Source organism: Orbicella faveolata, unplaced genomic scaffold, assembly GCF_042242905.1.
Source record: "Orbicella faveolata isolate gen_17 unplaced genomic scaffold, um_ofav_v1 contig_34, whole genome shotgun sequence".
Taxonomy (NCBI): Eukaryota; Metazoa; Cnidaria; class Anthozoa; order Scleractinia; family Merulinidae; genus Orbicella; species Orbicella faveolata.
In genome coordinates, this window is record NW_028301563.1 from 30050168 (window position 1) to 30068818 (window position 18651).

General features: G+C 35.7%; 2 protein-coding genes, 1 long non-coding RNA gene and 1 pseudogene across 4 annotated transcripts in view; all 4 read left to right on the forward strand.

Annotated features, from left to right (window-relative positions):
- LOC110048450 (uncharacterized) overlaps positions 1-18651 on the forward strand; it is a 33828-nt gene that overhangs the window by 1803 nt on the left and 13374 nt on the right. For both annotated transcript variants that reach the window (XM_089271635.1, XM_089271636.1), the window contains 4 exons: positions 2044-2205; positions 3351-3416; positions 4859-5005; positions 5617-5724. In XM_089271635.1, coding sequence (XP_089127761.1) covers positions 2044-2205; positions 3351-3416; positions 4859-5005; positions 5617-5724 — 483 coding nt within the window. The remainder of the gene's footprint in view (positions 1-2043; positions 2206-3350; positions 3417-4858; positions 5006-5616; positions 5725-18651) is intronic.
- LOC149105718 (uncharacterized) lies at positions 5764-6190 on the forward strand. Its single transcript, XR_016201553.1, has 2 exons — positions 5764-5972; positions 6088-6190. It is a non-coding gene; the product is annotated as an uncharacterized LOC149105718 (long non-coding RNA).
- LOC149105719 (uncharacterized) lies at positions 11584-12473 on the forward strand (annotated as a pseudogene).
- LOC149105720 (uncharacterized) lies at positions 15937-18061 on the forward strand. The gene is made up of 2 exons (XM_089271388.1): positions 15937-16317; positions 17357-18061. The coding sequence occupies exons 1-2, from the start codon at positions 15937-15939 to the stop codon at positions 18050-18052; spliced, it is 1077 nt and encodes a 358-aa protein (XP_089127514.1). The 3' UTR covers positions 18053-18061.

Genomic DNA, 18651 nt, shown 5'->3' on the forward strand with positions numbered 1-18651 from the left:
AATCTATAAATAAACGTTCATTTTTCATAGGTGAAATTGTTGACAGTATGTCGCCTCACCGATCGTTTTTCGGTCTCAAAATTTTTCATTCTTTTAGACATTTTTGTATTCGACAAAATCGCAGAAAACATGACAAGGCAGAAACCTCGTGATTTCTAAAGGAAAGATCTTTTCTAACCAAGTTACAAAAGCAAATGAGTGACGAAAGTCATCTAGAATTGCTTTGGTTTTGCTTTAATATGCTTTTTGTTTGTGTTAAAAACAAAAGACTCGCCCACCACCCCTCAGATGATTTGATCGCCTGCGTTTTCTCAAGCTAGCTTCTGGTTCTTTCATTGGTTAATTGTTTTGGTTACGATCACTGAGAATACTTTACTTTTGTTTTAGGCTATCCCCTATTTCTTACTCCGTTTGATGTGGTCCGAATCACTGAAATTTTTGCGTTTACTATGACACAAAATTCCCTTGTGATGGACGTAAAGATGTAGTTTTACAAATGCAGATTAATCAACATACCATTTTTAACCTTGAGTTCAAGGATAAGGAGAAGTGTTATGCAACAGTTCACACCCACGCTGATTTCTAACTTCATCTTGTTGTTTCCAGTCCCCACGGCAATGAGACTAAAGGAAGAGGGTTCACTCTTAGTTCCAGACTCTTCCTGGTAATTTTTTGGGAGGAGGGAGCCTTTTTGTCACTCCGACTGACCGATCGTAGACTGTTCACAGCCCTCTATTTCTTCGTATTTTCATTCGATCATTGAAAGCGCGGATAGAATTGCAAGAGAACTGGAACCCAGCGGAAAATGGGAGACTTGACAGAATAGGGGGTGGGGACCGAGAAAAGTAAAGGGGCTGTAGACATCTCTGGAAAAAAGTTTATTCACCGTGACACCTTTGAAGGAAAGGGAATTTACCGTTTCTCCAGAAACGGAAAATTCCCATTGGTTGAAAGGCGACGAAAGTGTCATTACCTTGACAACGGCCGATCATAATTGGTTTGTTTATAGAATTCTGTTAGAAATATTTCCACATGTTTCTTCGCTCAAAGATGAACAGAAAGAGGTTGTTGTTCATCTTCTTCGATCGAAGGACGTTGTTACAATTTTGCCGACAGGCTTTGGGAAAATTCTGATTCATCAACCTTTACGCAACGGCAAAAGAAATGCAAATGCAGCGAATGCTGTTGTTCTCATTGTTTTACCACTGACTCAAAAGGATCATGAAAGAACAAATAGAAGAGATGGAAGAGAATGTGATTCCTTCCATCGTTTTGTCAACAAGGGACGACATGCTTCCGCCGATTAGAGAAGCGAAATACAAGCTTGTTTTCGTTGAAACGGAAGGCCTTTGGATGCAAAATTCCATAACATGTTGAAGAACAAAGATTCTCTGATACCCAATTGTGTTATGCTTAGTGAGTGCAACTTAAACCTTCACATTAGGGCTCAACAAATAAATTTTCCGTTGATACATGAGAAGTTGTACCAAAATTCCTCAAGCGAATAGCAAAGGAGCAAGTGCATATCCTACAAGAATCGAAAAGACCGTTTGATTTCGGCTTTCTCCTCCTATTTGCAGGTTTATTTTGGAATAACGGTCGTGTAAGACGATATCCTCAACTCCCAAGTGTACGTGTTGTTGGGTGCAAACTGGACTTGTAATTAATTAAACGAGCAATTTACCGCCCAAATTTAATTGGTCCGATTTGTTTAATAAGAGGCGGAGCTGTTAGTGACAAGGCGATAACAAGGGGAGGGGCCTAATAAAACCACTTTTTTCCAAAGCTGCAGACTCTCTATTCTTCGTATGGCTCGCTTCGTTCGCCTCCCCACCCCTACCTCCGCGTGCTTCGCGCTTGCTTCGTGCTTGCTTTTTCTTTCGCGTGCGTTGAAAAGTAGGGAAGCTGTGAACAGTCTAACCGATCGCGACTTAAAATCAGACTGATTGTCCTCAACGCTGAAAGAAAAAAAAGTGGACGCAATCGGTAGTCGTCTGAAAATCACTAATTCTCATCATTCAATTTGTATTTTGTTTCTCATAGAAATAGCACAAGAGAATGAAGAGAAAGGAGATGCTGAGTACAAAAAAAATGAATTTAGTAATGCCGCCGTTTTCTACACCAAAGGAATTGAAGTGAGCTGCAAAGACGTCGCACTGAACGCTGTTCTTTACAAGAAAAGGGCAGCCTCTCACTTCTTTCTGGGTGAGTTCAGGCCACTATTTGATTTCCAGTTTAGTAACAATAAGTGGAGTCGTGGTGGCCTCAATTGGTTAGTGCGGTCTTGATCGAGCGGTCCGGGTTCGAGCACTGGCCAGGGTCACTGCGCTGTGTTCTTGGGCAAGACACTTTACTCTCAAGGTGCCTCTCTAGTCTCTCTCTACCCAGGTGTATAAATGGGTACTAGCAACTTTGATGCTAGGGGTAACCCTGCTATGGACTGGTATCCCATCCAGGGGGGAATAGAAATACTCCTAGTCGCTTCATGCTACAGAAACCGGTATAACCTCCTGCCTGATGGGCCACTTGGCTTGTATGAAGACTTTACCTACCTTAATTATAATAAACTTGACCATGTTCTCAGGTCTTCTAAAAATAAATTTTCCATTGTTTTAAATTCCTAACACTGAAACCCATTTTTTAGCTTTGAGAATTTGGTATTACATCATCTCTGATAATTACGTTTATTCTCCTCACCTTTCTGGTTGACTGAGTATTAATACTGTAAGAGGAAAACAGTACTTCATCACTTTTGCTAATTCAAATGGCAAGGTATTAATACCAATCTTACTCTTTCCTGAGCCTCAGTGACCTAATAGAAAATATAATGGATGATAGTCAATAAAATGTCAGACTAATTGGATAACAGATCAAAAGATTGAATAACAGTCAAGTCAGGGTCCTCATGTTGTGTTCTTGGAATACAATCTTTTGATCTTGGACAACTGAAAATTTAAGACCATCCATCCGCTCATTCCAATTCCAATGATGGAAAAATGGCTCGTTTTGGTTTTAGCGCGAAGTCATTATTGATTTGGGGAAGGGGAGTTACATTTCTCTTTTCCTCCTTAGATTCCTGAAGGGTATACAAGGGTAACCGGGAATTGCTCCCACTTACCCTTGACTAATTTGAATATATTGAAGGGGAGAAGTTAACGATGGGCAAGCTTCCTGTTTGCCGCCAAGAGGAGATTATATATTATAATCTTTTGCTACGAACTATGATTTATGAAACTTCGCGCTTTTTTTTTTATTACCATAAGCAGTTTTACTCTGCCCAGATGAAATAGGCTCTCTGTGCGCTCTGCATACCTGTGATTTTTACCGAGTTATTTACTCTTTTTGCACAGGTAATTCTCCTGAAGCACACAGGAATCTAAACATTGCAACAGAAATCTTGCTGGCTAATGTCACAGGTGAATCAGCGCTCTGTTGAGTTTTATTTTTTGTCCATGTACGACGTATGTCCCTGCTTGTTTCTCTAGCTAACTTTCGTGTTTTGGTTCGATATACTAAATTTATGCCAAAGAATGTGCCAAATAATGCACCATGTGTTTTTGCGACTTGAAAAATAATCCTCATCATTTTCTAAGATATAGTTGTCGCCTTGAAGATTGAAAAGTTTTATTTACGTGAATAATCTTGCAAAAGCAATTATTACAAATAAACTGAATTTAGCCTGTTGAACAGAAAAGATTAACACAGACTTTTGCGGCATGATTAGTACTGAATCCGAGCGCTTTATAAGAAATGACTTTGACAGTGACACAATGGTAGACGAGTAAAAACTGCAACAAAGTACGGCATGAGATTTTATTCGCAGATTTGCAATTTTGGAGCTAGTTTAAGGTTACCTACCGTATACCTTTCTGAGAGCACCTTTAGAGGTGTGTCGCGTCCAAGCGATGTAGCGCGTCCGGTTTAAACTGCAGATACCTAAACCCCTATATCAAATTAAAGCTCATAGAGCCGGCTGGCTATCACACAATACCAAGAATCTTGAAATAAAATGAATTTTCGAATTTTTCACGACCTTAAAATGTGAGCTTCAAATGTCTTTTGGGTCCCTTTTGAAGGCTGCAAGTTAAAGGGAATTTGTTCGCTCCCTCTCAAATTTGGACAGTAGTTAGTTTGACATAAACAACAAAAACGTACCTGTGAATTTTTTTCCAGATATTTTTCTCCGGGCGCGATTTTTCTACGTTACCTTCTGTAACGCGAGACACCTCTTAAGGTATACGGTAACCTTAATTGTGGAAAGTTTTTTCCTGAATGATCGGAGTTTTTTTGTCTTACAAATCTATTTATCGCTCATTTTTTTAACGGGAAAATGCTCTTGTAAAAACTAGCCTGTTCCAAGCTCTCGGTCAGTAGGGACGATCGGGAGAGCAGGCGGTGACGAGCGGGGTCTTTCTCTCACGGATCCCGCTCGTCGCTGATCCCGCTCGTCGCCCGCTCGCTTTTTCGATTGTCCCCACTGACCGAGAGCATGGAAAGGGCTAGTAAAAACCAAAAGATAGCAGGGTTACATCGACGCTCTTGCACGTAACCATCTTAACCAATCAGGCCCCAGTTGATTAAAGGGTGCATGACACTATCCACCGGATAAATCACTATCCAGTAGATAGTGTAGTTTGTTTTGCCAACACTTATCCACTGGATAGCGATTTATCCGGTGTATTTATCCAGCCTTTGAACAACTGGGGTTAGATGCAAAAGCAAAGCCATTCATACCGGTCAAGTGTGTTTTTCAGCACTTGATACCCGTCACGATCTTTTGTTTTGCGTTCTCATTGGTTCACTGTAGTAGTTATGATCATTACTGAAATCAGCTCAGAAAACGCTTTGTGTCTGATAGCAACAGAAAAAAGAGATGCTGAGTGTAAGGAAAATGAATGTGGAAATCCGTTAAGTTTCTTCACTGAAGAGGTTGATTTAAACTGCAAAGATGACGATTTGAACGCCATTTTTTACACCAGAAGGGCGGCCTCTCATTTTTCAATGGGTGAGTTCGCACAATTGTTTGTACTCGATTGAACTTAGTTGACTTAAACCAAATTCAAAATATCAATTCTCCTAACTTGTAATTACCAAATATTTCTTACAATTTCAGCTCTGAGAATTGGGTGGTACATCAAGAAAATGTCCTTTAGCTATTTGACGGTTATATTTATTCTCCTTTATTTTACTTCTTCAGTGCTTGAATGTGTATCAAATATTTTAGGAGAAATCAGGTCTTTATCGCGTTTGGTAATTTAATTGGTGAGGAGTTTCATAGTAATTTCATGAAATAATGTTTTAGCTTTTGATGAGAACCGCAGTGGACAGATAGTTATTGTATCACGTGTATGACGTGCCCCTGATTTCAGATCAACTGTTTCGAATACGAGCTCGGCCAATGTCATCGTGTTGTGTTCTTGAACTAGACCATTTTACTAGTTAAAAACAGCTGTTCAAAATTCTGGGGAAGGAAGATGTCCATTGTACTGGCCGGTGCGATCAAACTTGGTCTAGTAAATGTTTTTATTCTGTTCATGCTCAGTAGCACTTTACAATCTTTACGTACTTACAAATAATCGATAAATACGTTATTCACTAGATTGCCACTCTCCACAGGTAATTTTCATGACGCAGTCAAGGACGCAAAACGTGCAAGAGCATTCCACTATTGTTATCGAGGTGTAAGAACATTCCAGAAATCTCCCATACAAGCTATTGTTACAGGTAAATAAACGTTCCGTGTCAGGTTTGTCTTGTTGCGTGCCTAGAAAGTGCAGGAAGCTAAGAAAACAACGATGCAGTAACGCACTTATCAATAGGGACTTTAAGCAAAGATAACGCGGACGGCGACGGGAACGCCATAAGATCAGGGAAAAGCCAAAAGGTGCACTGCGCATGACTGGCGGGAAACAAGTTGACGTTCTGCGTTCGGGCCCGACGTGAGTGAAGCTCATTTCGCGTTGTCTGAAAACGTGAGTTTTTGCTTTCGTTTCCTCTGCTGTGTCAACGCTAAATAACCCGTGTTACTAATTTCGAGGAACTTTAATGCTTGTTTTCTCTTGTTATGTGAGATATTTCATTTTAAAGAAACGTCGAGAAATCTGAAGCGAACTCAAGCCAGTCGGCGAACATGTGAGTACCGTGAAATATCTTTTTGAAAGCTAATGTAAATAAAGACAACTTACACGAATTTCAATCGAAATTTTTCCTTTCGAGAAGTACTCAAATATCAAATGGCTCATCATGGTGAAATTCTAAGACATTTGAAAGGGTAGACACCATTAAAACTTGCGTAGCTGTCTCCATTTTCAGTCGTAAGATCAGTGGTTTACTTAGATCTTTATGAGTCGGCACGCTGATTTGTCGCACCAGTCTGATTAAATATCTGCTGATAATAAGTTCGTTTACTTCATTGTACAACTCAGCGAGAAGGGGCAAGTTGCGTTTGTGGAAGCGAAATTCGGACCGGCACTCGTCGTCTTCAAAACATCGAAGTTAAAATCAGGAAAGGAATCATGAGGTTGATCGAGATCATTCGACCGGTTTAAATCGTACAAGAGTAGAAGTTCCTGATCGTTTAACACACCTTCATCGTGGCTTATCAAGAGTTGATTGCGAACTTCTTTCAATGAAGTGATCCTAGTTCATCCTGATAAACAGAGGACGAATATCGATAATGTCAATAAGCTTGATAGTGCGGAAACCGCGGTTTCCGACGGTGCTGCTTAATGTTTGTGAATTCCCGCCACAACGGCGTTCTCTCCCCAGCCTTCTCACAGGTTTCGGCGTCCCCGTCGCCGTCCGCGTTCCCGCTGCTTAAAGTCCCTAATGTAAATCCCGCGCGGGGTGGGGGCGGGGGGGGGGGGAGGAGGGGAATGCGGGAAAGAGACGGGGATTTGATGCCTAGGACGATCGCTCCATTCGGGCTTTTTATCGTGCGATGCGGCTACAGGGTCGGAGCTATAACTGTAGTTATAATCCATCAAATATTTTCGCTCGCGCTATTGGTCTAAACGCTTCACGTGAGTGATTATGCCCCAGCTAGAACTGGGGAATATCCGAGTGATATCCCCCAATTTTCAAAACTGTACGTGTTGTGAAGAATAATAAACACAAAAGTGGGAGAAAAACAAACTCAAAAAATGGCTTCGGACCCCGGTTAGAATTTTAGGAATACTTATCTCCGATGAGGTGAAAGGAAATATCGAATGGAATTTCAATCTTAAACTAAAAACGCTGCAAACAAAACTTGATATGTGGAGAGCGAGAGATCTTACATTGTTTGGTAGAGTGATGATACTAAAGTCACTTGGTTTGTCACAACTAATTTATTCATCCTCGATCCTCAACATTCCTGAAGGTTTCGCACACTTAGTGAAAACAAAATTATTTAAATTTCTTTGGAAAAACAAAAGAAAGAAAATTAAAAGATCCGGACTATAACAGGACCTGGACAAAGGCGGATTACGCATGATAGATATAGAGATCATGTTTAAGGCTCTTAAGCTAGCATGGATTACTAGACTCCTGTCTCCCGGAAGGCAAAATTGGAAAACAGTCCCAGACTATTATTCACGCAAATTAGGAGGACTAAATTTCTTAATAAGGTGTAATTACGATCCAAAACACCTTAACACTTTGCCCTCGTTCTATCAAAGTATTTTAAAATGTTTCAACAAATTGAAAAATCTTTATGATTTCGATCAAGCACAGGATTTAATTCTGTTTAATAATAAAGAGATACTTGTAGATGGTAAAACACTGTTTTTAAGGGACTGGTTTAACAAGGGTATCTTATCCATCCAAGACCTTCTTGACGACGCCGGCCATATATTGTCGTATCAGGAATTTAACAACAAATACTCGTGCAAATCAAACTTTCTTCAATACTATCAGGTCATACGTGCTATTCCAAAGGATCTACTAAACAAAGCAAAACTCAGTGATCCAACCAGGAAGGAATTATATTCTGCTGAAAACTTTATCATCCAATTAAATGAATCCCCACAACTTGTTTCAAATAAGGCCAAAACCTGCGACTTTTACAAACTATTAAATGTGAAGACCCATACAGCTGAACATACAGGTCCTAAAAGATGGAACGAAAATCTATCCACCATGCATATGAATGAAGACTCCTGGAAAAAAGCATTTACCTCGATCAAAAATCTCTGCAAAGAAACCAAGTTAAAAGAATTTCAGTTTAAGCTGATTCACCGCATTATAGTTACTAAAAAAGAGCTATGCTGTTTGGGCATCAAACCAGATGACGACTGCTTATACTGTGGAGAAAAAGATTCCGTTGACCATTCATTCAAAGATTGTCGGTTTGTAATTTCCTTCGATACTGAGGTTATCAAATGGCTCAACGCAAGAAATAATTCAAAGTTCAACCCATCCATTGAAAAACGTTTTGGCCTAGACAAGGGTCCGCATAATAAAAAGCTAGTAAAGAAATTTAACTACACAATGCTATAGTAGTGTATATGATACTAACACCTGGACCGTTTCAGAGCAAATCAGAGCAAAAATCAGTGCAATTCAGAGGAGAAGTGAGTCATGAGCAAAATTTACAGTGAAACTAGTCTAGACCAGTCAAAACCGGTTTAAACCGGTTAAATAGCTTAATATAATTGATTTCATTTTGTCTTAGAGGTAAAGTATTAATAGATATTATAATGTTTAGTACACTGAAAGCAGCATCATCCTATCTTGGACGATCAGTTAAAAAGGAGTTAAATGAATACACTGAATATGCTTCTTACTTTATTCCAGATGCAGTAAAAAGATCATTTGAAAAAAAGACAAATGATTTAAAAAGAATATATAATAGCTATTTTAAAAAGAATGAAGAATTAGCAAAATCAATAAAAGAAACTAGATAAGAAATACAGACTGAACCCTTACCATCAACTTCACAATTAAGATCAGATATAACTCATCAACCAAAAATTAAAGAAGTTAAACTAATTCCTAAAAAAATCTAAAACTGAAGTAAAAAAAATATCAGCACTAAACGAAAGTCTAAAAACATACAGAATTGAAGGAGGAAAAGGTTATGGTCCAAAAGATTATCTTATTAAAATTAAACAGAGTGTTTTTGAAATAATAGATAAAACAGAGAAACCAATTAAAGTTAGTTTAATCTTATCTTGTCGTTTTAAAAAACACAATCTAACGACTGGAAAAGATGATATAAATACGGGATACTTTCATGGTACAAAAAAACCAGAAATAATTACGGTATCATCAGATCTAGATGAAATTTATAAAACTATTATAGAAAGAATACTTGAATTAATTAAATCAAGGTTCTGGATGGCAGTTTGACTATGTTGTAAGCTTTGATATTGGAATGGTTCCATACAAACCACTTTCAGGTAGTAGTTTCATTCCTCTACCAAGTTTTATAGCAAAAAAGAAAGCAGTAGTTAATATTAAAAATTATAATGATCATGAATGTTTTAAATGGTCTGTAACTGAAGGTGCTTTTCCTAGAGAGGTACAACCTGAACGTCTTAATAAAAAATTAAGAGAAAAAGCAGAAAAGTTTAATTGGGATGGATGTGAATTTCCAATGCAATTAAATAATATTGATAAATTTGAGCGGCAGAATGATTATGGTATTTTTGTATTAATCTATGATGAAAAGAGTGGTTTTGCTATAGGAAGAACCACTAATAAAGATGAAAATAAGACAAAGATTATTGACTTATTACTAATACAAGATGAAAATGATAATACTCATTATTGTTTGATTAAAAATCTAAGTAGATTAATTTCACATCTTTCAGATAATACTAATGGAAAAAGATATTTTTGTCGAAGATGTCTCTATTCAACCAATAATGAAAAAGTTTACAAAGAACATAAAGTGCTATGTAAAAATCATGCTGAAGTTAGAATACAAATGCCTGATAATAGAAACTATATTCTTAAGTTTAAAAACTATCACCGCAAGATGAGAGTTCCTTTTGCAATTTATGCAGATTTTGAGTGCTTTCTTGAAAAGATAAGTACCTGTAAACCAAGTAAAGAAAAGAGTTACAATCATAAATATCAACACCATAATCCATCTGGTTTTGGTATGTATACTAAATGTTTTAATGATAATGTCTTTTGACCAATATTAGAGCTTTGCACACTAGATTCACCAGAAGATAATCTAATTGATAAATTTATCCAAAATTCAGAAAAGGGGGCAAGAGAGATTTATAATAAATGTTTAAAAGCTCCTGCAGAGATGATTTTCGCTGAAGATGACAGAGAAGCATTTAACAGAGAGACACATTGTCATATCTGTGAAAAAGAAATTACAGAAATAAAAATTCCCTGTAACGGTATAGCGACACATTTACGTTGTGGAAAGCAAGATGACGATCTTTCTAATGTTAATTGGAAAAATTTTAACTCACAAGATTATTGCTCTGTTTGTGAAGAAAAATTTATAAATGAGAAAGTACGTGATCACTGTCACATAACAGGAAAGTATAGGGGAGCAGCACATAAATCATGTAATTTAAGTTGTAAAGTACCTAAATTCATTCCAGTCATTTTCCATAATCTTAGTGGATATGATGCTCATCTTTTTATCAGGAATATTGGAAAGACAAAGGGAAGACTTAATTGTATTGCTCAGAATGAAGAAAAATATATCTCTTTCTCTAAAAAAATACAAGTTGATCTTTATGAGGATAAAGAAGGTAAAGTGCATCCAATTTATATTGAATTAAGATTTATTGATAGTAGTAAATTCATGTTAAAATCTCTTGATCAATTAGCTTCATTTTTACCAAAAGAGCAAGAAAATTATGGTTTAGATCCCGCTCATTATTACACATCACCAGGATTAGCTTGGGATGCCATCTTAAAATATACTGAAATTCAGTTGGAATTGCTAACAGATCAAAATATGTTACTCTTTTTCGAAGAGGGTATTAGAAGTGGAGTAGCTACTATTTCAAATCGATATGGAAAAGCAAATAACCCCTATATGATAAATTATGATAAAAAGAAGGATAAAGTATATTTAGCCTACTTAGATGCAAACAATCTTTATGGTTGGGCAATGAGTCAACCTTTACCAGTAGGTGGTTTTAAATGGATGACAAAAGCAGAATTAAAAAATTGGAGAGATTATCCCTGTGTTTTAGAAGTTGATTTAGTCTACCCAAAAGAGCTTCATGATTTACATAATGATTACCCACTTGCACCTGAAACTCTAATAGTTAATAAAGTAGCTAAATTAATCCCCAACTTGAGAAATAAGACCAAATATATTCTTCATTATAAAAACTTACTATTGTATCTCTCACTAGAAATGAAATTAAAAAAGATACATAGAGGTATCTCTTTCAGAGAAGACAGATGGATGAAACCTTATATTGATTTAAATACAGAATTAAAAGCAAAGAGTAAAAATGCTTTTGAAATGGATTTTTTTTTAAGTTATTGAATAACTCAGTCTATGGAAAGACCATGAAAAACATTCGTAAAAGAGGAGATATTCGTTTAGTAACTAGTGAAAGTAGTGCAAACTATTTTACAAAAAAGCTTAATTATAAAGGTCATACTATATTTTCTGAATATTTGGGGGCAGTTCATCTATCAAAAAATAAGATTAAATTTAATAAACCAGTCTATTTAGGAATGTGTATTCTTGATTTAAGTAAAACTTTAATGTATGAATTTCATTATAATTACATGATACCAAAATTTGGTCAAGATAATCTTAAACTCTTGTTTACGGATACTGATAGTCTTTTTTTATGAGATAAAGACAGAAGACTCTTACAAAGCGATAGCACCAGATGTACATGAGAAGTTTGATACTTCAGATTATCCAAAAGATCATAAGTCAGGTATAGAGAGTGGTTTAAATAAAAAGGTAATTGGAATGTTTAAAGATGAATTAGGTGGAAAACCAGCAACTGAATTTGTTGGAATAAGAGCAAAAAACTATGCATATTTAATGGGAGTATCAGATAAAGAGACTGGAAAAATAAAAACCGAAACAAAAAAGAAATGTAAAGGAATTAGTAAAGCTGTTATTAAAAATAAAATTTTGTTTGAAAATTACAAAAGTTGTTTTTTTGATAATGAAGTACAAATGAGAGAGATTAATGTATTCAGAAGTCGAGGTCATACAGTGTACACTGAGAGTGTGAATAAAATCGCACTCTCAGCAGACGACGATAAAAGAATAATAAGAGAGGACAAAATCAGTACCTTTGCCTATGGACATTACTTAGCACCATATGAAATCTGTGAAAAGTCAGAATCAGAATCAGAATCAGTATCAGAATCACTTTGACACCAATCAGTATCACTCAGATCTGTATCACTGGAGAGACTCTCACCAAGAATCTTTTTAGCATAAGGTTTCATCAATTAATATTTGATATTTATCCTTAAGTTATTTTTTATTTAATACAGTTTTTGGTGGTAATTCTGTATCTTCAGGAACAACTTGAAGCTCTTCTCTGACAAAACTACGTTTGGGACCATCCAGTAGGTAATAAAGTATAGGTTGACCAGAGGAGAGGACACTTCTAGATAAATAATAAATCTCTAAACTCCAGATTGGATCTGTTGCAGTCGTCGTTCACCACCTTCATCTTCTCCAGGGTTAAGTAGATATCTTACGGTTACACTAGGTGGTAAAACCTTTTCATCTTTACCTACTGGTCTCTTATATTTAGTCTGAGTAATTTCTACTTCTCGCAATCTTAAAGCAACACTTGGTTCTTTACCAGTTATTCTAATTGGAGTGGAATTAAGAGTTTTTATAATTTGAGGTAATCGCTTTACCCAAACTCGTGATCTATCGTCTGTTATCATTTCTTGTGCATATTGATGACTAAATAACTTTTCAGCTAAAGTTCGATTTGCTCTCTCTCTCTACAAAAGCTTGAGCTCTATGGTTTCCAGCTTCACTCCGCTGAATAGAGACATTATGCTTCCTAAATAAAGATGTGACACTACCCATAAACTCTCTTCCAGGATCAACTATAATGGTTTCTGGCCACTTAAGTTTTCGAGAATAAATATTCTTGAAAGCTTTTTCTACTTCATCTGAACTTTTAGAGGTTAATGGTTCAGCATCTCTATATCTACTTGCAATATCAATAACAACCAAAGCATACTTATAAGTCTTTCTCCCAACTTTATCATGAGGAAGAAAGAGCAAATCTGCTTGATGTATCTTGTTTGGTCTGTCAACATTCCAATGTGGTTTCGGTATATATTTAGGTGGAGGTAAATAAATCTGCCATAAGGCTTGCCGTCTCAACCAGCTTTCTGCTGCTTGTCTAGATACATTAGCCGCCTCTGCTAATTTTGCAATTGCTGAATATCCTTTCCAATAACCTTCAGTACTGTAATATATTTTCGATAGTTTAAAATTACTCATGATACTTATTTTAAAAACATTTTTTATTTACAATATATATGTCAGTCACAGTTTCAGAAAAGTTAGATGCAAACCGTCTACCTAAAAAGCCTTTTGGTCTGAAATCAAAACACACAATTAATCGGATAACTCTAAATCCATCGTCTGCCAATCCAGGTGAAAAACTATACGTTGATATTCCAAAGCTTTCCGAAAATGTACTTCTTGTACCAAGAACAATTAAGTTAGTTTTTAACTTAACCGAATCAGGTCATGCTAACAATAAATTTGTTAACAATTTTGGGAGAGCATTAGTCAGATCTATGAAAGTAATTTTTGGTGGGGAGGTTTTACAAGATACCCAACGTTATGATCTCATCAAACTTTATGAGGATTATTATAAGAATAAAGAAGAATATTATGATTTATTAAGTCAGGGTGTCTCTGGTGAAAATATGAGAAAACTCAGAGCAAATGCAGGTGATAAATCTACATCAAATGCATCAAAGGTAGCTTTAGCAGCAGTTCACAATAATAGATATACTATCCCACTAGATCATCCAATCTTAAATGATCATGGAGTCTTATACCTTAAAGCCTTACCTGATACCTTACGATTTGAATTAACTTTAGCTCCAGTTGGTGAAGTTGTAGAATATAGTTCAAATACTCCAGAAGCGACTTATAAAATGACCAATCTTGAATTAGAATATGGAAGTATTCATAGTGAATACCTTGCTGGAGAAGCAGCCTCAGGATACCAAGTTGGTACGGGATTTTTTTATGAAAACATTATACTTCACAAAGAGTTTACAATTTCAAAACCAAATGATTCGGTCATAAACGAAAGTATTAACATTCCTAGAAGGTCAATGACTGGTATCCTCTGTCTTTTTACCGAAAGTTATAATGCTGGAGCTAGAGATCCAGAAAAGTTTGTAAACCCAAACATCACTTCAGTTGATATTACAATTGATGGAATGCCAAACCAACTGTACTCAAAAGGAATTGTCGCACCTGACCTATGGGAAAGTATCAAGAGACGTTTGCCTGGAAAAGCTTATCGAAATGCAAAAGAAGTTGATTTTTATACGAATGATAAATTTGCTTTATGGATTGATCTCCGAAGTCATTTTGATAATGATATCCATGATTCTGGATTTTTCTCAAATAGTTCACATGATGGTGTAAAGTTACTAATCAAAAGGGTGACAGGAGGAAGTGGTAATATAACATGTTACATGTTTGTGGTTGCTGATGCACTAATGGAATTACTAGGGTCACGTTTAAAGTCTATTTTAGATTAATATATATATATGGAAAGTCTTCGAGAAAAAATTCCATTTCATTGTATAATTACTGGTCCAACAAATTGTGGAAAAACTCATTACCTTATCCAGATTCCTCGTGAATATTTCCGTTATGTCTTCCATTATATTGTCTTAATCTGTCCAACTTATAAGGATAACAAAACCTACAGAAATTTTGCAAATGGAGATAAGAGATTTATTGTATTATCTCCCTCAGCATCTAATATTGAAGAAATAGACAGTCTTTTAGAGGATTGTATGACTCTTTTTTCAGGAACCGATAGTCTTTTTATTTTAGATGATTGTGCAGTATCAAAAGATTTAAAAAAGAGATCAAATCAGTTTATTGATCTAGCTTTTTCCGGAAGACATAAAGGTATATCAGTCTGGGTCTTAACTCGACAATTAACATCAATATCAAAATCATTTAGAGAGAATGTCTCTCTTGTTGTAGCTTTTCATAACCCCTCACAAATTTCAACCAAAACTTTATTTGATGATTATGGTGGAGATTTAGACGGTGAAGATCGTAAAGATTATATTAAATTACTGAAATCTTGTAAATACTCTAAAATTGTCTTTTTTTTAAGGTACCCTTATAATATCTATTTAGAAATTCCTGCACATATATAGTATATGACAGAATTAGAAAAAATATTAGAAGAGAGTACTGAAATACGAGAAGTAAATGAGGTTTATGAAGAGCGAGAAGCACTTGCAGTATTAGCTGCACTAGGAACCATAAAAGATTACATAGGTAAAAATATGACATTAGGCGATGTTCACCGTCTCTCTAAAAGAGATGTAAAGAAATATTACGGTATCTATCAAACTGTAAATGGGCAGCAAGTTTATAATACAATGGTAAAAGGATCTTTAGGAATCATTAGTAAAGTACTTAGTCGCATCATTCCAATGGACAGTCAGGTAAAGTTAGAGGAAGAACTTAGTGATGATAAATTATTACAAAAGGAGCTTTCTTCATTTGCTGGATACCTGGTAATAAAAGGTGGAAGGCTGGTAGCACTTGCTAGCGGTCTCTTAATAGTGGCTAAGCATGTTGATTTCAATAAAATACAGAAAGATTTAGAAGCGAAGAGAATAGAGAATAGTGAACCGACAGACTGTCCACAAGAGCCTGCTTGCAGTCACTAAGCAGATGCTAACATCCTTTTAGCATTGTTACAACAGTACTTAAAATAATACTTAAAAATTATTTTAAAATCTAATACTATAATGAGTGAAGAGAAAGCTGAAGAGGTAGAGCAAATTACTAAAGAACCTACTGTACCTGTAGAGAAGATAAAACAGAAGAAAAAAGATCCAAAAAAGGTAAAGGCAGGTAAACGACTGGCTGAACAGAATAAGAAGGCAAAAGAGGCACTAAAGAGAGAAATGGAGAGGGAAGCTGAAATTGAGAGTGAAAAGGCTGAAGTAGAAGGTAGAGGAAGTCTGTTTCCAGAATTATCATTCACAACCGTAGTTGCTTTTGTTGGAACTGTGGTTGGATTAGTAAACCTTTACTATCGATTTTACCCGCCTAAAGTACAAGTACAGAGACCGAAAGTAGAGGAGAAAAGTGAACGAGCAATGGAGGAGCCTAAATCTAAAATACCTGTAAGAGTAGGAATGAATTAAAGTATTTAAAAAAAGTTTATACTATAATATTATAATGTCAGACAACAAACTTGTGAAAACCGTCACTGATTCAGCAGTCTTAATGGGATTAGCCGCTGGCGTTGGTTATCTTGGAAAAAAGGTTTTAAAAGAAAACTTTCTTAGTGATCCATCTTCCAGTATAATGAATTATGTAAAGTGGACTGGAGTAATTGCAGGCAGCATTGCACTCAAAAGTTACTTAGAAGATAAAAAAGTATTACCTAGTAGTATATAATGGCATCAATTGAATTATGATTGGAGGAGCAATTCTTAATGCAACGACTTTTATTGGTGGATCTTATCTTGCTAAATATTTAGGTGGAAAAGGGACAGATGAGGAGCGTATCAGACATGATAGGGCACTTGAAAAATACGAAAAAGATCATGAAAAATAAATAGAGTCAAAGAAAGTTTGAAGAATGGAAAGAGGAAAACGTGCGTTAAGGTCAAATTGCAGAACAAAATTTAACAGATACTGATTATGCCTTAAAGTTATATAGAGAAACACATCAGCCAAGTAATAGTCAGAAAATGGGTGAAATGGCCTATGTAGGTGGAGGAATGTTAGCTATTGGTTATCTTGCAAGTAAATTTATTTAAGTTAAAAATCATAGTCTAAGGATAATTAAATGGCAGAATTTCCTGAAGACGACCCTTTTAAGGAACCTGATGATGATCGAGATGGAGATGATGATGAAAATAAGTCTTTTAACATCAGAAAAAAAAAAAACTCCATCTGGAGGTTTTAAATATAAAAAAATGAAGAAGCCTTCTTGGTCCAATCCTTCTACTTCAAAAAAAACCAGATTATATTGAACTAATAGAAAAGACCAGTACTTCAAAAAGTCGTGGAGGAGCATCTAATGATGATATTCTTTCATAAAGATTATATGATTTAAGAAGAGGTAGTAAACAAGATGAAGAAGAAGAGACTTCTTTTATTTCTGATCCGGAAGTAAAGCTAAATACATTGCAAAGTAAACAAGCTGAAGCATAGTCTAGAATCAAAAGTAAATATCCAAATGCCAAAACTGATAAATTCACCGCTACTATTGATGAGTATGATAGAGTAACAGTTAAGTTGATTAGGAAAAATGCAAGGACTTATACTTTGTTTAAAGGTGATAAACTTAATGGTGATTTACCTGATACAATAAAAAATGATCTTGGTCCTTCTATTGAAGAAATTCAGGAAGTGATTGAAAGAGAAAATACCAGACGAAGAGAGAAGATAGAGGAAATGGAAAAGAGACTGGAAAATACAAGTGATCCAAATGAGAGAGAGAATATTATGCGCAATATTGAAGAAGAACTGGAACAAATCAGAAATAATGAAGATGTGAAAGAAAGATTAGAAGAACGAATGTCACTTAGGGATGGAGTTAAGCAAATTTTTAAAAAGTATGGTTTTACTACCTTTGCGGTCCTATCTGCAGTTGGTGTCACACTTGGTGTCATCCTCTCTAATTTAAAAAGTGGATTATCAAAATTAGGAAAGGGAGTAGGAAATGGATTAAAGGCTATTGGAAAAAAGCTAGGTGAAATCTTACCAGGTTTAATTGGTGCCATAGCTAGTTTTATATTTAAGACAGCTGATGAAGTTATCTCTTTTCTCAGTAAAAATGCCTGGTTATTAGTAGTAGCGGCTGTAGTGTATGCAGTTGAACAATTTAAAAAGAAAAATAAAAAGTAAGAGTATAATGGAAGATTACAATAGAATCTATCCACAACTACCTGAACAGGGTGAAAACTTCAGACTAAGTTAGGTCTCTAATTTCTTATCAGAGATGGAAAAAGAATTAAAAGCACGAGAAGCTACTTTGGATCGATATAAAAAGTCTTTTAAAATCCTAATTTATGTCAGTGCATCAGCTGGTACCTTTTCTTTCATCCTATCTGGAAGTAATTGTTCCTGAAAAGCCCCATTGGGGAGGTAACAATAAAGTATGTATGTATGTAAGTGGAATAGCTACTGCACTGACAGGAGTGGGATTACCAGTTGGTGCCACCTTAGCTGCATTAGGAGCTTTTTCTGGAATATCAAGTGTTTTAGTCGGGGTTTCAGTAAAAAGAGTCTATCAGAAATTAGATAAACATGAAAAGATTGTCTCACTCGCTCGTGAGAAACTTGGTATTATTCATGGATTGGTCTCCAAAGCTTTAGAGGATGGAAAAATTAGTCATGAAGAATTTCTTCTTGTTAAGAGTGAAGTAGAAAAATATGAAGTGAGCAAAAGAGAGATTCAGACTAAAAAAAAAGTCTCACCAGAAGTAGAAAGTGGAAACGCAGAA